General features: G+C 28.7%; 1 protein-coding gene and 1 long non-coding RNA gene across 4 annotated transcripts in view; one reads left to right on the top strand and one right to left on the bottom strand.

Moving 5' to 3' along the window:
* The window catches only part of LOC129981291 (multiple PDZ domain protein-like), a 184,237-nt gene that overhangs the window by 101,812 nt on the left and 54,477 nt on the right, over positions 1–27,948 (top strand). For all 3 annotated transcript variants that reach the window (XM_056092065.1, XM_056092067.1, XM_056092066.1), the window contains exon 2: positions 10,294–10,460. In XM_056092065.1, the coding sequence (XP_055948040.1) occupies positions 10,325–10,460 (136 nt within the window). In that variant the 5' untranslated portion in view covers positions 10,294–10,324. The remainder of the gene's footprint in view (positions 1–10,293; positions 10,461–27,948) is intronic.
* The window catches only part of LOC129981292 (uncharacterized), a 103,300-nt gene continuing 97,748 nt past the window's right edge, over positions 22,397–27,948 (bottom strand). The window contains exons 2-3 of the long non-coding RNA XR_008785300.1: positions 27,081–27,168; positions 22,397–23,025 (exon numbers count right to left, since the gene is read on the bottom strand). This is a non-coding gene — a long non-coding RNA (uncharacterized LOC129981292). The remainder of the gene's footprint in view (positions 23,026–27,080; positions 27,169–27,948) is intronic.

Below are 27,948 nucleotides of genomic sequence, written 5' to 3' on the forward strand. Positions count from 1 at the left end.
ATGATGGAAACCGATGCATTTCCAAACATTTTATTGAAGTTTTAGGAAAACACGTAATTTGAGATAAAAATAACTGAAATACGTCCATCCTTAAATTTGCACATTATTTGAAACGTTCTTTGGAATTGCACTTAAACATTAACTGCAGAGTTGTCTGGGCGAAATAATCTCCCTCATTTAGTGACTTGACTAGAATTCCCTAATGAGATGCACACGCAAATAATGAAAATGCAAATTGAAACTGAGACATGCGAAAACACGCGGAAATGAGCATTCTAGTATGTGCATTATTCGAGAGTGTTTGTGTAACAAAATTTGTTTGAAGCAGTAATTGCAAAAATATATTAAAACTCAATTGAGATTATTATTAAAAACTTTATTTCAATAGGCATACATTATTATCAACTGAAATTATTTCAATTGACTTTAATTATTATCAAATGAAATTATCTCAATTGGCATTAATTATATATGCAGATATAATGTTCTATTTGTCAAAATTTATTATCTTCTTTTGCTTATTTTATTATCAATTATATCATAGCAAAAGTAAGAATATTGGTATTGTCCTAAAGTTAAGATATTTTTTTTTTCAAAAAATTGCATCCTTTTCTATGTGAACTCGAACATATATTAGAGATGTGATTATTGTTTTTGGATAGTGTTATTTCAGAATACATTAATTTCTTTAAAAAAATTAAATTTATTTATAATTAATGTACATTCTGTACAATTTAGTTTTTCACTCATAAGATCAAATAAGTAGATCTCGAAAAAAATATACAGGATATCCTAAATAAATGTACGCACTTTTCAGTGGGTTGTGAATTATATTAAGTAGCATCTCAAAAAGCAAAATATTTAACAAAGTATCTCTACAGTATCATCGTGATGTAATAGTACATCTTGATGAGAATTTGCAAACAGATGGCTTGAACGATAATGTCCCTTAAAATACCCTTCCCATTTTCCGACCTGACACCACATTATTATTTTTTCCTTTGGGAATACTTTAAAAATTTCTATGCCAGAAAACAGGTCGATTAGGATTAGAAGCAGTAATTTATCAAGAAGGCTCAGTTCACAAAATGAACATTTTGATGAAGTTTGTATTTTAATTAACTACCATCACCAGTAGTGTATTGACCAGAAAAGTAAAAATGTAAATGTCTGAAGAAATGCTATGCCTTTTATATAGATTCTTTTGCAACGTAAATAATAGTTTTATGTTCACAAAACCAAAATGATAACGATTCAAACAGAGCATACATGTTTTGTGTTACCTTTTATATATTTACTAGCCGCCTTTGGCGACCAGCCGGTTCGCCAATCTTAATGTTTGTTAAAATTTTAATAACTAAATATTTTATGCAATTCCTACTTTAATAGCTTCTTCATCAAAATATTTTAAAACTTCAAATTTTGATAGTCATATAATTCTCTCATAATATTATAAACCACTTCAGTCATAACATAATATGTATATCTCTAATTTTCTGTTAGTTCCCGTTGAATTTGTACTATAAATTAAAGTGGAAAGGATTAATCTGCAATTAATATAATAATATTTTTTACTGATACAAAGTATTTTTTTTGTAATATGATTACTCAAAACAGTCACTGAGCGTTTAAACTTTATCGGCAGTAAAGAATATCTTTCCTAATTTATGTAATATTTCAAGAATTTGTCAACAAAATATTCTCAGATTCATTATGACCAGAACGATTAATTGACAATGTTTAATTTTAAATGCATCAAACACTAAGAAAATAAAACGAATCGTTTAAAATAATCGGTTGAAAACAGGTTAAAAAACTTAAAAAACGATGTACTTAAAACCATAAGCGTATACAAAATATATATAACTAACATAAATACAATTTAATTACAAAAACATGCAACTAACCTAAAAATAATTTAAATCGTCCGTTGATAATGGTTGTCATGTCAACAATCAGAACACAATGCGCATGCGTGAATTTTCAACGCCAGTTACGGTAACACAAATGCGTGAGTTTTTCTACGCCAGTTGGGCGTTTTAATTTCCCTTATTCTGTTTTATTTTAATTCAAAAGTACTTAAGAATGAATCTGAAAGATCGATTAATTAACAATGTTTAATTTTAAATGCATCAAACATTAAGAAAATAAATAGAATGTTTCAAATAATCAGCCGAAAAATTTTAAGCCTAGCCTCATAACTGTTGGGGAAAAACACTGAAGCCGTACTCATTTGGCGGTGGGGAAAATGAAAAGATTTTTTTGGCGGGAAAGTTAGTTTTTAATTAATAATTAAAATTCTAATTAAAAATTCAAAAAAATGGCTATCCTATCTTTTAAGTTAGATCAAACTGCACACGGTGAGCAAATTTGATTAAAATCGGTTAAGTAGTTTAGGAGTCCATCGCGGACAAACAACGTGACACGTAATTTATATATATTAAGATATGTATATAATCTTAAATACAAGTAATGTGGAAAAGGGGGGAATAATAGGAGTTTTGAAAGAAGAATCTGAAAACGAAATACCTATGGTGAAAGCATCAAAATCTAATAAAATACTGAATTTTACAAGCATGACTTTTAAAAATAACTAAAAATACGACTTTTTAAAGAGATTTGTCTATTATTTGTGAGAAGAATAAAAGTACTCATGTTGGTGGCTGAAATAAAGCCTTTGACCTCCATGCAATTAAGCCTTCATTACTGATTATGTCATATATTACTGATAGTAAAAGGCAAGATGTTATTTAGTTTTCATCTATACTTCTCTCGTTTTCTAAAATTTTTATTTTTACTAACAGAGCATTTTTTCTGTTAGAAAAAGTTCTTTATCTACGGTATTATACGCGCATTTAAATTATTAACATTGTATTTCATTAACTACGAAGAGATGTTAAAAGTTTCATGGCAAAATATTTAAGATTATGCATATCGTCAGAAATGGAATTTTTATTTCTATCTATAGCAGACCAAAAAGTTCAACCTTAACGTTCGATGATCCAATAAAAGTATAGTAAATAAAATTAAATGAAGAAATACTAATTACTAAAACCGAATTAAATGAGAATCAAAAGAGTCGAATATCTTCTACGTTTAGTTTAGTTATATTAACATCCCGTTTTAAAGCAACAATATGGCTATTTTGGGACGGACCTCGTCATTTTGAACCGAGGTCAGATGATGAGGACGACACCTGATCTGGCACTCGCTTTCCAAACTTCCACACCAAATCAGCGGGAGAGCGTCTGGCTTCGACGGATGTAACGCACACCAGACCTCTTACACGACGGTTCTTCGTTGGAATCGGGTCTTACCTTACCACCAGGCCACGGTGGCCCCAAATATTTTCTAAGAGATGCTGACACATCTGGTTAAAGTAGCATTAACCTTTCTTTTAATAAGCTGATGAATCTTAAGTTCAAAAGAATTATTTCCTATAGTTAAAATGCACTTTCTTTCTTCCCCAATGAAAAGCTTCTTCCATTGATTTTATTTATAAATACCTTTTTTATATATTTATAATTTATTTTTCAGTTTCTTTGGTAAGATGACATTTGGCTACAAGGGTCATTTACAAACAAGGCTAGAAATTTTATTTTATACAAAAAAATAACACTCACTAGCAATAGATAAATTCTCATTATTGGAATTCCATTGCATAAAACAGTGAAAATATTTCATATTAAATTCATTTTTAGTATGATATTGTTCTCAATGTAATTAAAAGAGATATACCCGTGTCTCAATGTAATTAAAAGAGATATACCCGTGTCTCAATGTAATTAACTTATAAATATACTGATAACAATTCAATTAATTGATTATTGCAATTCACACGAATGAATTGATACTAACACGTTTAGCCCCACAGCACCAATATATATATATTAATTTACAGAAAATCAGGAAAAATCTGATTCATTTTAAGTATTTATTATACGTATCATATTCATTATATTTGTATATGAAGCATATACGATTCATAATGTCTGATTACACGCTTAAACTGCAAAACACACGTGCATCAAGTGACGATTCTCTGATAATAAAACTTTATTCTTAAATATTTTTTTAGAGAATCCAATATATATCTTTACTAAAGTGTGATTATTTTTTGAAATCAGCAATCCATAATCCATCCAATTTCGGCACTACATAATGATTTGTTAAATAAAAGTTTTGCAAATATTTATCCCATGCTTTGACTTAATAGAGTCTTGAAAAATACCGTCTTCTATATGCAACAGTTTCTAAAATTGCTGAGAAAACATCCATTCTCTTGGAGAAAATAGGAAAAGAAAATTACTATTTTTAGACAGAGAAACTTTATTTCTAGAACAAGAGAAAAAGAATGGCGTTAAAGTAATAAGTTTCTTTCACAAAGCTGGGGAGTACCATACGCTATAAATCTTTCGTTTGTATTGAACAAAAGCCATCAATGTTGAAATAATCGATATTTACGAATGTTTCTATAGCAACAATTCCCTCGAGTTGCCTGGAATCCGACATTTTACAAAAATATATATAAAAAAATCATCCACTGTTATCAACTAATACTATTTTTGATCATCATTTCTCAATTGAATTCATAAAAATGTTCTTATTTAGTGAGAAAAAAATTGCTTCGAAGTAGTTGATTTCATATTTTATCTGATATCTTCCTAAATTTCGTAACATTTTTTATTAGTCGATAGAATATGGCATAGAGATTATGTAATATAATCATTAATAAATAGAAATAACTGAGGATTTGTTGCATTTGTATTCTAATAGATTAAAATAAATTCTTCTTACATTTGTTTGAACATAAAAATGTATATTCAAATTTTACAGTTAATGTTTTATACGTATATTTGGAAGTGCATTTCAGGAAAATCGAAATCATGATAAAAAAAAGTTAATATCAAATCAATGCGTGTTTATGAGGTGATTCATGAATTTCTTTAAATCGAAATTAGTGTTATAACCTTTAAAACCAGCTTTAAGTTCCACGTTACTACCTCCTTAAATTGTTAACGGATATAGCAAATCAATTCTACTATATTTTATTTCAATTCAAATAATAAACGGCATTCAAAAGAAGACTATAATATGTAATAAAAATATAAAGTTACCTTTGTTTCTTACAATAAATTAAAAGTACTATGTAGAAATTTTTATATTAAAATACTATAGGGTATAAATGGAAATAATTTTAACACTTTCATAAAAATACAATTTTTTGTATTTTTATATGTGTATTACAATATATTACAGAGATAAAGAAAGATACAAATCAATAAATGATTTATATGAAAATCATACATAAATCGAAAAAAGAAATTGGCACCCAAATGTATTTTCGAGAAAAACTTTCCGAAAACTTCATTACAAGAAATTTTTCTAAAATTTCTCAATCCTGGAGGTAGTATTGAAAAATAAATTAAAACTGTTCATTTGCATTTCAATTCATAAATTGATTTTTCTATTCGAAAATTTTCTATACCAAATAAAAATATATAAAAGTATCCAACTTTAGACAATTAGAGAGAATATATCTTGACAAATATTATTCGTTCTGATAGATGAGAAATTCAGGATTATTCGATTTGATATCTGGAAAATCCGAATACCTTACTGAGAATATCTTAATATTTTCTGAATCCTTTTAATAGTTTGAACCATTCGGTGTTCAGCAGAATATTTTGATTCGATATGCAATAAATATGATATTATGAACAACACGAAATATTCCATTTCAGTAAAAATAGCTTTTGTACATTGCAAATTTAAAAAAAAAAAACGTTTACAACAATCTTGAAAAGCGTAAAAAAAACGTAGACTAAATAAATAAATAAATAATAAACAATTGCAACATTATTTGAATAAATATTTCCAACAATCACCATGATTGAGAAATATAAAGCAAAACATTTTTTGTGGCATTCTTGAAAACACAATATATTGATTTTATTTTTCTGTATATTAATTAAAGAATAGTAAAATTTTGAATTAAACCAAGACATAACAAATATTCATTCATTCCGATTTATTAATGGAACCTCTTCTCAAATATTTGCTGGGAATATTGCTTTCAAACTTTTGATTAAATTTAAAGTTAATTTTATAGTTATCAAAGGAGTAACTCTTAATTAATTTTGATATGCTTATTATTTTTTTGAGAAATCCATTTTTATGCTAATAATTTCTTTTAACTATCAGACTTCTTTTTTTCATTCAGTGTAAATATTCATAAAATGAAAAACAAATAGTTGTTTTTCTATAAATACATCATTATGAAAAGATCTGCATATTTTTTATTATTTCTCTGAAATACTTTTTTTTTAAATAGGCAACATAAAAAGAACTTCAAAGATATTTGAATAACATTTGCCTTTGAAATAATGACTGAGTTATAATTAATACTTTAATGATTTTTTTTCCATTTTTTTTAATTCAATCCATTATATAACTAACTATTTTGGCTATTAATTTCTTTACCTGAATGATGGCTTTCGTAGCTATATATAATTAATATGGAAAACATTTATACAAAATTTAACTTTTTTGTTTGATAATATTGAAATGTAAGGATAATTAAAACAACAGAATTAATGAGTAAATAAATTAGTGTCTCAAGAACTGATTTAGAAATAAAATATTTTATTATTAAATTTACATATGACATTTTCTTATCCATGTAATAATTTACATTTACTGGCATTTTCATGTTCAAATTCCGTCCCTAGTTACTAAATGGTTACATCCATTAGAAATTTTCATTTGAATATTATCAAAATTTCAGTTTAATTTTTTAATTAAGTCATTAATTTAGTCAGTTTCATTTTGATTTGAGTTTTTGAAATACGAGTACAACTATTCATGGAAGTTTGATTATGAATGAAACAGTGAAGTCTTATTTAATAACCAATAAAGTCAATTTCCTAATAAAGTCAGTCAATTGTTTAATTAAATCATTAATTTAGTCAGTTTCATTTTGATTTGAGTTCTTGAAATACGAGCACAACTATTCATGGAAATTTGCTTATGAATGAAATGAGCTGAACATTTCCCTTTCTTATTCCAATATGGAATGGTGCAAAAACTAGAACATATTAACTAATTGACTGATACAGATTTGTATTCAGTTTCAACAGGTACTAATCTTCTTTAAGCAGAAGAAGATGCGCTAGAATGGAGAAAAACAATTCAGCACTATTAAATGCGAATGAGACTCTTCGACACTTGAATTCTGTTTGGGAAAATCAAAATTCCGATTAACTTAACAAATTCCAAATTTGACCAGTATACCAAGAAGACTAGTGACGGGTAGACATCAAAGTATTATAGCAGTTGAAATACTAACTAACTGGGGTTAATCTCTATTTGGATTATCGAAGAAATTCGTTAAGATTAATCTTGGTATACCATATTCAAGAGAATAGACAACGGTTGCTTTGTAAAAAAAAGTGGAAGAACTGCGGATATTCCTGTATATTCTAAGCTGTCCTATAGTCTATTAATCTTGGTATACCATATTCAAGAGAATAGACAACGGTTGCTTTGTAAAAAAAAGTGGAGGAACTGCGGATATTCCTGTATATTCTAAGCTGTCCTATAGTCTATTAATCTTGGTATACCATATTCAAGAGAATAGACAATGGTTGCTTTGTAAAAAAAAGTGGAAGAACTGCGGATATTCATGTATATTCTAAGCTGTCCTATAGTCTATTAATCTTGGTATACCATATTCAAGAGAATAGACAACGGTTGCTTTGTAAAAAAAAGTGGAAGAACTGCGGATATTCCTGTATATTCTAAGCTGTCCTATAGTCTATTAATCTTGGTATACCATATTCAAGAGAATAGACAACGGTTGCTTTGTAAAAAAAAGTGGAGGAACTGCGGATATTCCTGTATATTCTAAGCTGTCCTATAGTCTATTAATCTTGGTATACCATATTCAAGAGAATAGACAATGGTTGCTTTGTAAAAAAAAGTGGAGGAACTGCGGATATTCCTGTATATTCTAAGCTGTCCTATAGTCTATTAATCTTGGTATACTATATTCAAGAGAATAGACAATGGTTGCTTTGTAAAAAAAAGTGGAAGAACTGCGGATATTCCTGTATATTCTAAGCTGGCCTATAGTCTATTAATCTTGGTATACCATATTCAAGAGAATAGACAACGGTTGCTTTGTAAAAAAAAGTGGAGGAACTGCGGATATTCCTGTATATTCTAAGCTGTCCTATAGTCTATTAATCTTGGTATACCATATTCAAGAGAATAGACAATGGTGGCTTTGTAAAAAAAAGTGGAAGAACTGCGGATATTCCTGTATATTCTAAGCTGTCCTATAGTCTATTAATCTTGGTATACCATATTCAAGAGAATAGACAACGGTTGCTTTGTAAAAAAAAGTGGAGGAACTGCGGATATTCCTGTATATTCTAAGCTGTCCTATAGTCTATTAATCTTGGTATACCATATTCAAGAGAATAGACAATGGTTGCTTTGTAAAAAAAAGTGGAAGAACTGCGGATATTCCTGTATATTCTAAGCTGTCCTATAGTCTATTAATCTTGGTATACCATATTCAAGAGAATAGACAACGGTTGCTTTGTAAAAAAAAGTGGAAGAACTGCGGATATTCCTGTATATTCTAAGCTGTCCTATAGTCTATTAATCTTGGTATACCATATTCAAGAGAATAGACAACGGTTGCTTTGTAAAAAAAAGTGGAAGAACTGCGGATATTCCTGTATATTCTAAGCTGTCCTATAGTCTATATAATAGAACTGTAAGCAATCTAATTGTGATAGTGGTTTCTCCTGGTGATTATTATGATAATACATGCTTTATTAAAAGTAGCAGTGTTTCTTTTACTTGTCTAGTCTGCTTAAGTCAAAGCAGTATTTATTTCACCAATCTGATAATACAGTATTTATTCTCAAATAGCTATTCAAATGTTGATTTCCTTTAAACTAGGAATACATATTAAACTCCCTTCTGATTTTTAATTACTGCTTTTCATTAAATTCAAATAAAATATTTCAAAAACATAAAAATGATAATTGGGTTATTTCAATATTTAGAATCCTTCAATACTCTTTACTTTGTCTCATACATATAGAAAGTCTTCTAATTGACAAAAATTGAATCTCGAGATTTGGACGAATCTCTACGTTCCAGGCCTCCCAGAATCAGAAAAATGAATTTTTGGAATTATGTCTGCTTACGATAATTAATGAAAAATATTGAAAGATAACTATTATTATTGAAATAACTTAAAAATGTGTCCGATTTAGACTTATAACATTTAATATAGGATGGTGATGTCGTGTCCGCGTTACCACGGAAAGGGGTTGCAGTAGCTTCTGAGGGTAAAGACCCCTGAGCATCCGAGGGCAGAAGTCTGACTTCTAGCTCATATGAAGATGAAACTCACATATTCGCTTGCACAACCCCTTTTTGCAGGAGGGCACATTCACACACCTCACAGACAGAACACAGATGAAGAATAACCATGCCCGAACCGCGATTCGAACCCTGGACAGCCAGATCACGGGGAAGATTCGCTACCCCTATGCAAGGACGCCGGCGCATTTAATATATGTTCTTTAGAACAAATTGGTAGACTTCTATCTAACATGAATCGAAATCAGTTCCAATGTCTGTCTGTCTTTGTGTCTGAATACGAGTTAACACGATAACAGCAAAACTAAGAAAGTCGGAATGTAATTTCTTTCTTAGATATGTGTCGAATTAGGAACCAAATTCGTCAAACAATTGACCATCTTTCAGTTTGCTTCTTTACTACCATATAAAAATATAAATGCAATTTGGTTCTCAGGCTTAGCATTTAATGTTCAGATATTTGCCGAATTTTAAACTACATCTGTCAAAAGGTTGACCATCTGTCGATCTGTACCATCATAAAATCATACGCTATAACTAAAAAAAACTGTCCCTTAAATCTATGAAATTCGGTATGTGAACTTGTGAATGCAACTATAAGAGGTCTGGTAAAATTTTTGTTTCAATCGGTTTAAAAAAGACCTCCAAAATACGTATAATGATATGTAAATAAAGACAAATACAATTTGTCTTTATGGTACTTATGCATTAACCGTATCCCAGGATTGCACTTATGAGGTGCCTTTTTAAATATTGATCACTAATCATACTCGATTAATTATGTATTTATTAGAGAATATGTCAGAAAATGGTAGGGAGGTTAGTTATGGTTACTAGAATTTATTAAATTGCTGCTAATCATTTTTGCATATATAATAATTCTTGTTGCAGGCCGGTGTGTGATGGGCTGCTGCGGCCGGCTATGGACTTGGAAGAGCTGCATTTTGCGGACGACTCTGCAGACGAGCCTTACGAGGTCATCCTGTTACCAGAAAATAATCGCAAAATAGCACCAGAGAATAGACTCTCGCCGGCACATGCCTGCTTACCTCTGAAAGGTAAGCACATTCTTTTTATAGAAGATCGAAAATTCTGTTGATAGTTGAAATTAATTTGATTTCAAATGCTTAAAAATAGTTGGGATATTTCTATTTCTGGTTTTATTTCTTAGTTTATACACTTTTTAATTTACACTCACTGTAATTTGAGCAGATAGATTAAATCCAATTCATGTTTTTCAGCCACAACAAATAAGATGAAATTTCTTTTAAATTTATTTTTTTTTTGTATATTAATCATTTAACAATCTAAAAAGTCAATAATCTTTGGGGCAAGTTGGTCATTATTGCATATTTTATGATCATTTGTCATATGGGAGAAGCCTTTTTTTATGAAAGTAAAATTAAAAATAATCGTTTATAGAAAAAATAAATATTCCATTTTAATATAAATGAAATGTTAATAGAGCATTAATAATAAATATAATATGATGTACTAACAATATATGTTGCTAAATTTTACATGCATTATTAATTATCAAAAATCCCAAATGCACTGCTGTTACCGCGTTTGATGAAAAGCATAAGTAACAAAGCTATTTCATGAAAAAAATAAGAATAGCTACTTTAATTATTCCTGTAATTATAAATATAGGGTGGTTATTATTCAATTTAAATGATTCTTTAAAAATATAAAGTTTTTTCAACGATATTTGCAGAAACTTCAACGTTTCCAGTATTTGTATGTAAAAATTTTAAAAAAATACTTTTCCTTGAAATTTGTTGCAAATATTTAACTCCGAATAACTGAACTGTTCAACGTGAGCTGAGAATTTCCAAAGTGGTCCAGTAAATTCTAAGACGCTCTTTCCACCCCACCCCACCTCCCACAACAGAAATTTATAGGTTCTCGATTTGCCAGAGGACTCCTTGTTCAAGTACAGCCCATCTCATTAAATTAGTCCATAAATCCTACATTGTATCCATGTCTGTAAGATAAGTTGACTACTCCATATGTTTGATACTCTGTTCAGAAAGTCAGTGACTATCTCTGAAGTAGATGATACTTGTTATATCTGGAATAGCAGTGCATTAAAATAAACATATGAATCGCCAGTAATTACAGCATATGGTAAAGCAAAGGCCTAGGAAATACGTTCTTTGAAAGTCTGTCCAACTAATAGTTATTCTGAACGACTTATAGGAATATAGATATATTTGAAATTATTTCCAAGCAAATCATTAACTTAAAGAATTTATTCCGTTTTCAATCACGCAACACAAATTATTTGTCCTTCAATTCTCTCTGAACAACAACAACAGCAACAAAATACAATGATTACCTGGTTCTGAATAGAATTTCGAAAAAGGGCACTATGGAGGCAATTGTAATCTTCATCTGACGTTTCTGAAAAAAACATTTTGTCTTCCCGCTAAAGAATTACAACCAAAAGATATAAATGTATATAGGCCATACCTTTATCACATTGATTTAGATAATTTTATACAGGTTGTATTGGCACGTTTCGATCTGCAACCCGGAAAAAGTCCCTTTGCAAATTACCTTTTTGATATGGGTCTATTCAAGCTATAGCATGAATGATTTGTCTTTCTACGAATAATGTAATTAGGTTCAGTTCGCATCCAAATTACATTTTGAAACACATTTGTGAAGTATCGTACTTTTTTTTTTCTGTTAAGTATTTTTTTCTAGTTGACCGGTCTTTCATGAGCTATTCACACTGGCATATCGTGGAATTGAGATATTGTTTGAGATCTTTCGGTAAAATGTATCAAAGAATTGGAATATTGTAGCGGATTGTGATGAGCGAGGGTAGAACCTGGACTTTGTTTTTTCTCAGCCGAGTAACATGACCACAATACAAAAGCAATTGCCCATGTAGCGTAGATGTTAACTGGCTTATAAGCTATTCACTATAGATTCTCCTTCCAGTGAGTCGGAGGTTAGACGAACGATATGGTTGTTGAGTGGTGAACTATTAGCTGTTGATTCTAATGCACCTGTACCCATTTGAGCAGCGCCAAGCGTTATGGTGAGCGTGTGTGTGGTGGTTGCTGCGTCAAGTGAGTCTGACGACTTTGGTTTGCTGTGGGTAGATGATTCCACAACAGCTGTGCGGAGGTTGAAGGATCATCGTCCGAGGTCACTAATGTGCAGGATTGGTATGAGCGAGGATAGAACCTGGGACCTCGTGGTTCGCAGCCTAGTAACATGACCACAATACAAAAGCAATTGCCCGTGTAGCGTAGCTGTTAACTGGCTTATAAGCTATTCACTACAATATATATAAAAGAATTCTGACAAATGTTTTAATACGGCAGATTCTAACAAATATTTTTTTTGTTTATATTAACTTCTTTAATGTAAAAGAAATTCTTTTTTAATTCTAAAATTTATATTTGTTCCCAACGATGCTAAAATCACTTCCCTTCATGGCTTGATTTAAAGTTGATCTGTGTTTGTTTCTTAATAAAACACTAAATGGTATAAGCTTGGGAAGAAGATGAAGAAAATTTCGATTTCTTATTCTGTCCTTCATTACAGCATAAAATGATGAATATTTTTCCAGAAATTTTAATATAAAAATGGGGATATATAAGCTTTTAAATCAATTCCAATTCTTATATTAGCTTCTGAATACAGTATTCAAATGAATAATAAATTATACAACTTATGAAAGATGATTTTTCTAAAAAATATTCCTTCCTTAGAAAAGGCATCAAATTTTTTTTTTTTATAAATTAAGCTAACTTTCAAATTTTGACTTGGGAAAAAATGTGAAAAACATGCTACTCATACTTCAATGGAAGATAAAGTAAATTGATTTGCATTAAGTTGTATCAGTAAAGAATATACGAATAAGTAATAAAAAAATGTTTCCCATTCATATTTTATATTCTCTTCCCATTTGTATATTTCATTATAATGGTATTAAATATTGATGATTTGAAAATTTTATATGCTTAAATTTTGATATTAGTTTAATATTTATGAAAAATATCAGGAATTTTTTTGTCATGTAAGCGAATTAAAAACTGAATAAAATAGAGAATTTTTCAATTTCTTTACATTCGAACATTTTTTTTATAAAAATTACTCTAAATTATCTTAACTTGATGAAATTTATTTTGCTCAACAAAAAGTCTGAATTTAAAATATCTGTTTTTCTGAAGTAAAAACTATTACATATGTTCATAATCATGCATGCTTCATTTATGCATATTATTAAAATATAAATACATTAAATATATGTAAAGAAAAAACTCTTCGAAAAGGAATTTATTGAAAATAGTAAAATATTTATAATTTTTAATAATTTTAAATTATCCCATGTGACTTAATTGATTCCAAGTCACCTTATGAACTTAATTTAAATATATTAATGATGTCCTAATTTTTTATAAATTTTCCCCTTAAATTTCTATATATATTTATATGGAATAAAATTATCTTTGTTTTCGCGATTCGAATTAAATAATAAGTTTTTAGAAATATTTTAATGCCCACGCTGTATTTTCATAAGAATTTTATGTATTTCTGAACTAAATTTGACTTTTAAATATCTAAAAAATTGATAAAAAATGCATACCCTGCTTTCTTTTAATATTTAGCTGATATCTTTATAATGAATTTAATTTAATTTCTACCAAAATTAGGATTTTTGGTACATTTCAATCTAATTAGAATATCGTCTTGAGAAAACTCCTTAAAACGCACTTATATTCCATTCACCCTTCAAATATTCATTTTATTAAACAATACATTTATATGCTATTTCGTTGAAAATAAACATATATCTAAAAAAAAAAAAAAAATATTTTTTAAAAAAATTTCATGTTTTCATCATTTATTTTGTATGTATTTCATAGAAAATTGCTATCCTCTTAAAATAGAAATAGTATATATTAGTAAAGGTTTAAATCAAGTTTTATTTCTGCAACAGATTTTGAAGAAAGCTGCAACATTTGTAATTTGACAATTTTTGTCTCTCACAATAAAAAAACACTATTTTTCCTTTTTAAGTATTTCCACTTTTTAAAATTATTCTTTACCGTTTTTCAAATTATTAGTTATAAGATACAGACCAAAATATCTTCCAAAAAATTCCTCCTTCTTATATAAAAAATATGTATTTAATCTGTATTTCTTCTACGCTTTTAAAAAGGAGAAAGAAAAATACCATTTACTATTGTTAGTATTTAAAAATGCCACCTTTATTACTTCCTATGGCTATCACAACACCGTAGCAATAAGAAAGTAATTAGAAGAAAAGAGGAAACTTGAAAAGTTTACCACTTTCCCCAGGTAATAAACAATGAATTAGTTTTCTCTTTTGAAACACTATGTCACTTCATTTGATGCAAATTCGAACACTGAAGCAAAGAAAAGAAATCAGAAAAAGAACTTTGCCGGTTAGTTTCTTCAGTGAATTAGAAGAGAAGATTATTGAGCTTTCAAACAGAACTAAGCAAATCAATGCATTCTTAATCTGATTAAGGATAATCATTTTCGGCACAGTATATCGAAAGTTGTATTGTTTCTGTAATTACTTTTCGTCTTTGAATCTGTCGAAACATTATCCGATTTCTACAGAGTTATTATTAGTTTTCTTCTTTAAAACCTAATTGAAAGCACAACAATGCAATGAAAAGAAAGTAATCTTTCCAATTCATTTGAGGGTGTCAGTGGAATCTAAGGACTTTAATTAATTTATGATTGTGAACTTTCTTTGCCGCATAGAACATATACATTGTACAAAAGATTTAAGTTGAAGAGTAATTATCACTATCAATTAAACCACCAAAATCTATTTCAATTTGAAAATGTTCCAAACACGTAATAAACCAATTAATCGTGGAATCTGCCAATCGGCATAGTTAAATGAATAATATTGTACATCGCACAAGATATTTGAAATTGCGTATAGGTAATGATATGTCATAATTTAATCTAAATCTTAATTTCCTAATTTTTCTCTTAATTTATCCCATATTAACTTTATTCTAAATTGTTCTCTTATTTCCTGATCCAATTCCCACTTTATTTATTTCTAACACGAGCTTAAAAAAGTTGCTTATTCTGTGGTTCCCCAGACAGGAATAAAGGCATAAAAATCCTTAACATTTGCTCATCTATTTTTTCTTTCTTGTTTCTTTTTTGCCTAAATTGACATGGCGTCCCTATCAGGATTTCATGATAAAATCACTGGGGGGGAAATATTTCTACCACTTTTTGCTTATATCACGATGTAAATAGACATCATTTTGTTATCGCCTATCTCTTTTATACAAATTGTGACTCCATGTAAAAGGTATTAAAGTTGAATTTCCATAAGTTTGTAAGTATTGTTCAAAACATTTTCAAATTTATGCTTACATATTTATATATATATATATAGTATATATAAAGTTATGTATATGGGATTGATTATGTCTAGAGTGTATGAAATAATAATGGAAAAAGAATAATCGCTAAAATCAAATACAGACAAGGCTCCCTTCTTGAAACTTTTCTATCCAATATTTAATATCACATTTGCTTATATACTGTTAACAAAAAAGAGTATTTCTGGATTTGGAAAGAAAATAATTATTATTACAGTTTCAGTTAGTAACAATAATTTGAACAATCTAGAAGAAAGAGAATTTTTTGGCAACTAGCTATAGCCGAATAAGAACTAACGGCCTTTCGCTTCCAAGTCAGCGCGCTGTTGACAAAGTCATGGCTTTATAAATGAAAAAAAAACAAGGATAAATTTTTCTGCGGTATGTTTAGGATAAGCAAAACTTGACCACAATCCAAATTTTCTTTAATACCGTTAGACTGAACTGTTTAGTGTGGTGACAAAATTTAGTGTGATAAAGTTTAAAAAATTTACTATATATGCAATGCAATTTGATAATATCACGTGCGTGCACAGAAAAATATTGCTCAGAAAATCTTGCGAATGTATGCGATATTTCGATAGGCTTCTTTCACGAATTCCCCGACATGTATATAGTCTTCATCCACACCGTCTTTTCAACTACAAAACTTTTCTTCTTTCTTTCGTCATATTCAATAATTCCGTCATCACAAAGAAAGATATAACAAAAATAAAATTCCCATCATCTCCACAAGCTTGTGCCTTCTTGATACAACAGTACTAAATTTCTCCGAAAATAAAATTAAATTTAAGGTAAAGGACATGGACACAAACGTATTCTTATACAAAAAAATAGCAATCCTTGATCATTGTCATGTTGTTAGATTATTATTAATTTGTATCTCATATTTTTTTTTTCAAATTCAAATCTAGACTTTCAAAAGGGTTGTTATTTTGATATTGTTATTTATTTGAAGACCGATTTCAAAAAATTTTATGAATGAAATTTCAAAAAAATTTTTGTAAGTGAGTGAGAGAAAATATAATTTTCTTCGTGTAATTACTCTGTCAATTAGCGCAATGTTTGTTTCTTCATATGCCTTGTATATATATTTATTTTACTAGTTAGTTATTGTAGCAATAAAAATATGTTGCAAAAATAACTTAATTTGAAAAAAATAATGTTTAAAATTTAAATAAGTCTAATTTAGATAATAATTTACACGCTTTATTAGCGCATGAATATTTAAGTAATCTGAAAGGAACGGCTCATTTTGAGAAGTGAAATTGATTCCAATTTTGCCACTTTCTATAGTAATTAATTATTAACATTCAAGAATCACTTTACTAACAAATATCAAGCATTTAACTTTGAAGGAATTCCTGCTTTTTAAAAAGTACATATTATTTTAGTTTCTTTAAAGAAAAATGCTTATCGGACTTGCACTACTTTTAAATAAAATCATATTAAATAATCACATATGAAGCTTATACATTCCTTAGAAATGGAATCACAGTTTAGTTTTCACGCATCTACCATTTATCTTGCTCAATTTGAATAATTATATTTTCCTTTTTCCGAACTTCTCCTATTCTATTCGAACTTATCTGAACATTTATTTCTGTACAGAGAGTAAACCAAACTCATTTTCCATAAATAAAATTCATTTCTTCAAAAAATGTTTTTGAAGAAATGAATTCATTCCAATTTTAAAAGAGAAAGAAATCTTTACTATTAATGCGAAACTTAACATCAGCGTCCCCTATTGGATCAGCACTGTTATAACGTAAATAATTGGAAGAAAAGACCCAAAAAGTTTTACCACTTTTCTCTGCTCATTAACTAGACCTTGAGTTTCTACTTTAAAACATTATGGCAGTTTCCTTTTAGTGGAAATCTCAGTATTGGAATAATGAAGAAAAATCAACAAAGAAAATACTGTTCTTGGTTAGTCGTTACTGCGAACGAAAAGTGATGATAATTACACTCCCAAACTTCATTAGACAAACCAATGCATTCGTAATATAATCAAGGGAAAACTTTATACATCTATTGCATCGGAAATTGTATTGTTTCTGTAATTACATTTCACCTTTAAACTTGCAGAACCATTATCTCGTTTGTGCTTCGGGGTGATTTTTTACCCCGTCGATCTGATCACCGAACTGCATTAGAATTACAAGTACCAACCCTACAGTTTCCATTCTAACCGTCTGTGGTTTCTCAAACCAATAATACAATTACTATTATAAAATTAACATCGGCAGATTGAAATAGATTCTGTATAATAATTATTTGGCGAACTTTGTTATGCTATAGGAATACATGTTAATATTAAATTTATTGAAAGTACTCTTTACTATGAGTTTAAAAATGTTATTTTAATCATTTGATACTGATTATCAATAATATAGCACCGTTTTTTTTTACCTCTACAATGGATTGAAATGTTGCAACATTCTCTCACTAAAACAAACTTTAATCAACATTATTACTAGGTACATGTTTCCCCATTTGATGGAATTATTTTTAAAAAACATGAAACTAGAACTAAGTAAATATGCAAGACGGATTAAATAAACGAAAAATTATTAAATATTGTTAAAATATTGTTATTAACTTGTTGTAGAAAGTTTTAATTAATTTAGAGGAAAATTTATTATTAAATATAAAATATATAAATTAATATATGAAATTAAAATTAAATTTAATACTAAAATTTAGAGGAAAAATATTATTTCAATGTTACAAAATTATTTCTATTTTAAAGAAGAATTTTATTTAAAAGCGTTAATATTTTTTTAATTATCTGATAAGATGACACTTCCCATTTCGGAAAAAATTGTCTTCTGGATTTGACATAAAGAATATTCGAAATGGAATTATGCATAACTTTTCATCGAACTAAAGCGACTTTGAATATTTTCAATTTTCTCAAAATTGAAAGTCAATAATTCGATATTCGTATAACACATTGGTGCAAAGATTAAAATCTTAAAGGTTTTTCTTTTTAATACCCCGTGTCCTTAAATCCAAGAAGGTAACCTACTTAATGGAATATGAATGGAAGGAAGATGGGCATGAGTTTATATGCACTGTGTCAGTGTTTACCACTCATATGTAAATAGATATATCATTAAAAATCACATTATTTATATGAATAGCTGCTGGAAATTTCCTGATTTTCCTCCAAATAAATATAAATGTTATCCATTTTTCTTGAATCCTAAAGGAAGCGATGCCAAGTCTAGGAAGAAGTACTATGATCATACAGCCTCCACTAAAGTTAAACTGCAATACCAAATCCACAAAAAATATTATGTTTGTTCTAAATCTACTTTATTTTTAGTAAAAAGTGGCAACATTGCTTTTTCTGCTGACGAAAATTATCCCGCTTTTGTAAAAATAAATGAGAAGTCGATTGGTCAAATGTGGGTGTTACTGACCTCGAATCTTATAAACGTGTTATTATTTTTTTTTCTATTTTTATGCATTGATTATAAAAATTCATAAACGGTTTTCGTTTATAAAGATACTCCTTTTCTATTTTAGTATCTGGATCAGGAGACAAACTTTTTAATATATTAAACACATGTTACGAGAATCATCTTCTTGAAAATAATGCATCCATCACTACTTAATAGATACATGTGGGAAGCTTACTGTGGGAAATATAGATGAAGGAATTATCAGAAATCTAATCTAAAATTTTTATGGTCTTATAATCCTTAAACCAAAATCCAGAATTCTTCATTGTGGGAAAGCAATCGCTTCTATTTTATATTTTCCATTAATAAAAGATCACTTACGAAAAAGTGTTAATTAATTGTTGTTAATCAATGCCATTACTGGATTTCGATACGATTTCTTGCTATTCAGAATAATATAATGCAAACCATTATATTTCCCAACTTTTCACAATTATTTTTTTCTTAAGTAAATCAATCAAATACTATTTTTTCAAAACAAAATTTTGTTTACTGAATAGGGGTACATTTCCAACTCATTTTCGAAATAGAAAGAAAAAAAGATATACTGAAAAAGGAAATTCAATTATTTCTCCAAACTTCACGATAAGCAGCTTTTCTGAGTAGTTCGATCAACGTCGATATAAAATGAATAACTAGAAGGGAAGAAAAACCTGGAAAGTTTTACCATAATTCTCTTCTAATAATCCACACCCTAGTTCTCTGCCTTCAAACATTTCTCGTCCGTTTAATGCAAATTCTCGTATTATAACAATTAAGAGGATTCAAGAAAAGAAAAAGAACTATCCTGCGATAGTATTTTTCTTTTTTTTTTTTTTACGTGAATAAAGGGAAAAGATCATTAGTGCTTCCAAACAGCATTAGGCAAACGAATGTACTCTGAATCTGATTAAGAACAAACTTAATCTGTCTATTGCAACGGAAGCTGTATTGCTTCAGTAATTACGTTTCCCCTTTAAACATCACCTCATTTGCGCTTAGGGGCATTTTTTTTACGCGAAACAAAACTTTAATTAAAACCTTGGATCAGCAATCGAATTATAGACATCGTAGATCTTTCCTTTAGATGATCTGAAGCTCTACAAATCTATAATCCATTCACCATTATAAAGTTAACTTCGGCAGAGTGATTGAAAATTATTACGGCAGAATTATAATTTTATCGAAAAACCCAATTTATTACTTTTATAATCTCTCTCCAGTAAAATCAGTAATTATTTTGAATCTGTTCTTATACCAATTAGCTGTTATATTCATTCTTGGAGCGAAGAATATCATGTCACACTCTGTGCGACTCCAGCTAAAGGGTTTGAAACAATTTTAAAGATTTTATACTAATTTTGATTTTTTTGTTACATTTAATATCACAAATTTGTAAAATCTTGATATATTTGTTTTGAGAACTAAGCATAGAATGAAAAATAAATCTACTTATCAGCAAATCTTTGCTGATCATCGTTAAAAATATTGTTAATTCTACCCTATTTTTACAGATGATTCTAGATGTTTCGATCATACTTCTTGTCATACTTGTTCGATCATACTTCGATCATACTTGTTCGATCGCTTGTCACATTTCCACAATATTTCAAATTCTACAATAGCTTATAAAATTCTCATTTATTTTGTTTCACTTTTACAGCAGAAGTAACTGCTATTTTAAAAGCTTTATCATTTATTTCAGATTGTTCTGTAGATAGCTATATAATATACACTGACTCACTGAGCGCTCTGGAATCCCTCTCATCTTTACATGCACGCAGCCATCTTTTGCTTTTCAACATTTTAAACTTGTATGATAAGATTATTTGGAAGTACTTCCAAATTATTTTATGCTGGGTCCCCGCACGTGGTGGAATTCCGAGAAATGAAAAGGCTGATATGGCAGCTAAATTAGCTACTATTTTCTTGCCAACTCAGATTTCTCTTTCTGATTATAAGAAATACATTTGACATTTTGCATTCCAAATGGGAAATTGAATGGGACGCGCAGATTCGTAATAAGCTTCATACAGTTAAGCCTACAATAGGTTTCTGGCCCACTTTACACAGCATAAAACTGGACACAATTTTAAAGGATTGGGGACACTCGATTCACACACAGACATCTGTTGATGGGCGAGCCAACACCATTTTGCTCAATTTGTAATAGAACTATGTCTATTTTACACATTCTTGTAGAATGTCCATGGTTTTCTTTTCAGCGTCTTGCATATTTTCAGAAATCTCACCCTAATTTGTGAGGGTTGTTTTCCAAAACACCGCATGTTAAGTTTTGTATTTTTTTTTTTAAATATTGGTTTTTATAATCATATATAAACATTAGATGCGCTTTTCATGACAGTCCCATCCCTTATATCATTGTTGCGCTTTTTCATGACTCACAGTTTTATGTTTTTAGACATCTGGAGTTTGTAAATATTCCATGTATTGGTTTTATTAAAAATTGATAAATATTTTAATCTCGTGAATTTGGCGCAGCTTAGCCAAAGATGCCTTTGTGCCATAAAAAACCCAACTCAAGTCCATTCAACTCTATCTAAAGATTTAACACTCATACAATAGACTGATCCATGGATTAAATGGAGAAAAAGAAAAAAAAAATATTGTTTATATACTCTCGCTTGAAACTTACTATTAATTTACTCAGAACTACAAACCCATATCTAATAATTTATACAGGTTGAATTTATACATAATTAATACATAATAACTTAATTAATAATTTAAAAATCGTACTTGTGCATGAATTTTTCAAACTTTTTTTTAACCCAAAACTGCAAACACATGAATCTAATAACTTATACTCTCCTTAAAAATTATCCGAAGTAAGTTTTCTTTTAATGCAATGCTTTTTTATTATGAATCTTTGATTAAAAATTTAAATAAATGTATTATATCATGTAGGAATAAAAGTATCAAAACCGAAATTGAAATTCGGATTGAACCCTTGAGTAATGTATCCAGTTGTCAATTTAATTCTCATAATTTTTTTAACTGATTGCATCATGAGAAATACCTCCGCCTTATCAGTATCATTCAAGCGAAATCGAAGAAGCTAGACAAAAAAAAAATGTTGCTCCTTTATTTTATTGCCTTAACAGTTTTTGATGGCACAGAATAGCATAAACAATACCGGTAGCGTTACGCAGTATTTATCGGATCACATGGTAAACAATCAAATGGTCGAAATGATCCCAGTCAAGCATAAATTATACTGGCAGCCTTTAAAGCTAAAGTATTCAGTTCTGTCCTTTTGACGTTTACCATAAGGACTTGTATTTGTGCTGAAGGCAAAAATAGTAAGGAGTCCGGGTATCGTTTTCAAATATGCGCTTCTCATTTTGTATTAACTCAAGTTATACAAAATATATTTTATATTTGTGAAAATGCATTAATGTTACTTGCATTTAAAAATGTTTAAAAGTAATATAAATACATATATTTGCATTAGAAATGCATGCTCCTTAATCTTCTATTATCAGTACCATTCGTGTGAAATCTTTACAGAAGCTGGGCAAATGCCTGTTATGATCAGAATTTTTTGCCCCTTATTTTTATTGGTCAGCTTTTTTTAGGGCACAAAATAACATAACAATACTGATGATGACTTTCTGATGAAGGCTGATGATGATGATTACTTTCTATCACCCCACATGCCGAACAATCGAATTGTTGAATTCATCTTGAACAAGTATGACGAAGTGCACAATTCTACCTTTCTGAAGTTTTCCGTAAGGACTTTGTATCTATGCCGGAGACAAAAATAGTGTTAAGTCATTATCGTTTGCGAATCTATGATTCTCATTTTGCATTAATTCAAGTTTTCATATTTGTGAAAATGCATTAATATTACATGTATTTCAAAATGTTTTAAAATGATATGAATACGGATATTTGCATTATAAATAAATGCTCTTTAACCTTCTATTATCAGTACCATTCGTGTGAAACTTTAACAGAAGCTGGGCAAATACCTGTTATGATCAGAATTTTTAGCCCCTTTATCTTATTGTTCAACATTTTTTTAAAAAAAATTATAGAATACACAACAATATCGGTGCTTTTCTTCAATTTTTATCATCCCACATGGCAAACAATCGAATTGTCGAATTCATCTCAAACAGGTATAAACTGTATTGACAATGGTTGCGACTGAAGAGTACAATTCTGACTTTCTGACGTTTACTGTAAGAACTTTGTATCTATGCCGGAGACAAAAATAGTATTAAGTTGTGTTGTGTGTGAATCTGGGATTCTCATTTTCATTAACTCAAAGTTTACATATTTCTAAATCCATTAATATTGCATGCATTTCAAAATGTTTTAAAGTAACATGAAAATGGTTATTTGCATTATCCAATCACATATATTAAGTAATCCAATTGAAAATATAAAATAATGTATATGTAGTAGCCATATAATGTTCATTACCGTTAAGTATGAATGTTGGTAGTTATAGTTGTCTAAATGTCTAATCGGTCATTTGAAAAATAATAAACATAAGAAATATAAATTTACTGATTCATTTAATAGACAAATACAGCATAAACAATTTCATTAATTCAGTGGTAACTAATCATTTGCTTTTGAACAGATTATTAAGATTGATCCAGAAGGGCACCACAATGCCAGTTCATGATTAATAAATATTTTTATTAATGATAATATTTTCTGTTATTAATACATATTTAAAACTTGACTTAATACAATAAATCCATAGGTTTCACGGACAAAGTACGTATGTCTCGTGAAAACTATGCATGCATTTTTAATCAATTTCACAGCTAGTAGATAATGATTATCTTAAAAAGTAAGATCGATTTAAAACTTTCACTGTGTCTTTCACGAATTAATGCTTTCTTCATTGAAAATAAACAACATTTCCCGACTCAATTTCTTCCCATTCTCATTCAGAAAATACGTATACTTATCAAAACATTCTGCTTGTAAACTTCATCTCTTTCAATTTCTGAGTCCCACTTCAGCATTGATTGGGTTGCTTTTAAACAAAACACTTTTGCCTTCAGGCCCTGCTTCCGCTCAAAGCTGAGCCTTCATTATAATGAAGAACCTCCAAGGTTTGTTCAAATGAAACCACAAACGACAAAAGAGATATGACTTAATTAAAGATAACCAAAGCAGTGTCAGGGTTTGTGAATGACAACCTCACTCAAAAAGCATAATTTCATTTTGAAGGGGCACGTTTTCTTTAAAAGAATTCTTTGAGCGTGATTCAAGTAATGGAGAACTGAGAGCTCTTTTCATGAAACTCAAAATGGATCGCAAATGACTAATGACTTTACCTAACGAGGAAAAGGTTTGTTATAGGGAGAGCAGAATATTATGATTCGATGCCAGAAACACTTGAGAATATATTACGAAGATGAAATAGCTATGGGTTATTAGAAAAAACAGTTTTAAACATTTATTTGAAAACGTATGTGTTTTTGACATTAGATGCTTAGTAAATATTCTTAAGAGAAATTTTATGCTTTTATATTTTACAGGTATAGTGTGGATATACAAAGTAAAAAGTAAACATGTTTCCTTGCAAATATTAATGCTATTACAAGTAACAATTTAAAATATACATAATTATTAGAATATATATCATTGTTGTTAAAATAAATTGTTATTGTTGTAATTATATATGTTTGACTATCAATTGATTCATCGTAATAAATGGCTGTTATAAATGTGTTTGGTGTATATTGGTCTTGATAGCTTCTTAACAAATAATTTTAAAACTACGGATTTTAATGTAATTCATAGCATTTTAGAACCATTTAGACACTGTTCTGTTCATTGTGCTATGCATTCCCACATTTTTTTTCTTTATATCTGTATATGAAATAGAACATTACCACTGAAATAGCATGAATGTTCAAAAACGAATGCATCTTAAAACTTCTTCACGATTTTCTAATTCTGAAGGTAAACTGTAATTATAAGTGTAACTGAATTTCAATAATGTTATCAATCGCATACCTTACATTGAAATTTACATAGAGAAATAAGGCAAATATTCGCAAGTTAAGCCTCATCAACAGAAAAAAGCCAGGACGAACTATTAATACAATAATGAAAAAAAAAATTACAACTAGTAAACTCTATTGTGGTGAAATACACTTTAAATCACTTTAAATATTTTTTAAAAATGTATAAAAAAACAGGAACTTATATGACAAAAACTGATCTTATTGAAAACAACCTTTTTAAAATGTAAGAGGATATAATTTTTTTTATTTAAAATTTTTAAAAATCGGAGAGGAAAAACTCTACAAATTTCACATATATTTTAATAAATTAAAATACAATTTATTTATTTTTTTAAAATCACATTAAAATATATTTTAACAACCCTCCAAAGTATACAAGTGTCACGCTTGGGTACATACACATATTAATTATTATCATTATAAAAGGCAGAGTTTTCTAAATTATAAAGGCAGAGTTTTATCCATTTTATATCACTGTAACTTCCTTGCTCAAATTACTCACATACTTTAAATTCTGAGAGTTTTCTTTATGCATTTTGCTCAATTCTGACTTTTAAAGTAATTTTAAAATAAGACTGAATATCTGTCAATAGGATTCATATAAAAATGTTATTACTTTTCTTCATATACATGACATTACGAATGAAAAACAAAGAATAAATTGAAATTATTTTATATGAGACAGTATGCTATTTTTGTCTCATTCCTGTGATTACGAACAATATATTTTATACACTAGTGTTTCAATTAGTGTCGGGCTTGAGAAATGTCATTTAATTTAAATTAATCATTAAAGATAAATTTTTATGCAAATTAGACCTAACGTTATGGATTGATAACAAGCTGTTTTTATTTCCTCAACCACTGTTTCCCCTTATTTATTTAAAGGAACAACAACATTATAATCAATTAAAAAACAAATATTTAAGGTTAACAGAGTTTTAAATGCAATTGAAAGTGTATTAAAGATGTATATAGCTTTCGAGTTATAGAGTGCATGACTGGAACATATTTTCAACTTCAATTGAAAAATTATTACATTTCTTAATATAAATGATTTATACTAATATTTGAGTCTACTCCCTTCGGGTACAGCTAAAGCAAACATCAATATGTGACATATCTTTTTAGGATCTTTACTTATTTAAACCATCAGTTTGATCCAGACAAAGTAAATTACTTTAAGGCATAACTTACAATTATTTACCTAAGAAATTCAAAATAAATACAAAAGATGAGAAATAATTTTGTTAGTCACTCGCTTAAGTAAACAACATACCGTGAGTTTTCATGCTATAAAGTGCAATAGACCGAACGTTTATATAATGCACATTAAATAAAAATTACTAGTGCTGAAATTACAGACAATTTTCGAGAAGTAAATTAATTAGTTACATAATATGCGTACAGATATAGTGAGCAAAAGTAATAATGATATTTATTTTTTGTGAATAAGCACTAATATAAAAATTACAATCTGATATTAGAATATTAATTTCTGTTTAATCACCTATAATCATGAAGAAATCTCTCTTTAATCGAGATGAAATAGTTAATTTCTAATTCTTGAGAGATAATGATTTCCAAATAGAAAAATGCTTTTAATGACATAAAACAATTATACTATGTTGCTTGATCCAATAAATTAATTTTTGCTTAGCTACAATTAAATTTTATACAAATCATCATTTCTATTAATTATATTCAAGAAACAAATTCCTGACACAATAATATTTGAAACAAAATAAATCACATTTTTTTATCACACGAATTGAAGAAGTTATGATGCCTGCAATACTTACATTTTAGACAATTTCAGTCCACTTCAGTGGCTGTCTGGAGGAAATTTAACAATTCAACTAGCGATTCTTGCACAATTTGTTGATTTGCCTAAAATTTAAAAAAAGAATAAATTAAGGCTTCAAAATTTTATCAGTTTGGGTTGCAGAAGAGTTAGACTTTTCTTATTTAAAGTGTAATTGGTCAATCAACATAATATATAATTTTTTGCTTCAATTAAAGTATTATTAAAGGCAAAATCCATTGTTGGCCACGATAAAAGTGAATACTCTCTGATATATAATTATATATAACTGCTTCAAGTATTATTAAATTTATTAAGTTTTTTTATAACATACCGTAAGTCATACATTTAAAGTAATCAAAATGCAAATGTCAACCATTCTCGAGTAAAATGCCGGAAATTACCAGGAAATTGAGTTATTATTTCTTCTACTCTCGACCCCGATGCTCGTCCATGAGAAATAGAAAGTTCGATTTAATGTTTGTGAAATAACTTTTTGTCTACATCAGTGAGTTTATACTGTTTGTCATACTAACTTACAGTTTTTGAAATATAAAATCAAAATATTTGAGAACTAGTAGCAAACTCGAGCCACAACATCAATGAAAGAAAGAAATACTAATGAATATATAAGGCTATAATAAATATATCATTTAATTATTACCTTTATTTACTGCTTCTTATTTCTCAATGGGGGGTATAACATTTATTACATATTTGAGAGTTAATCGTTAAATTTAAATCGCCTAGAATACTTGTTTTTAAAAATATTTCCTGATTCTACCATAGGATATCGATATTTTCTCTATTTAGTTGTTTTATTTTTTTAAAAATTATTGAATGCTTAAAATATTTGTAAAGAAACC

Source organism: Argiope bruennichi, chromosome 8 (genome assembly GCF_947563725.1).
Source record: "Argiope bruennichi chromosome 8, qqArgBrue1.1, whole genome shotgun sequence".
In the NCBI taxonomy this organism is placed as follows: Eukaryota; Metazoa; Arthropoda; class Arachnida; order Araneae; family Araneidae; genus Argiope; species Argiope bruennichi.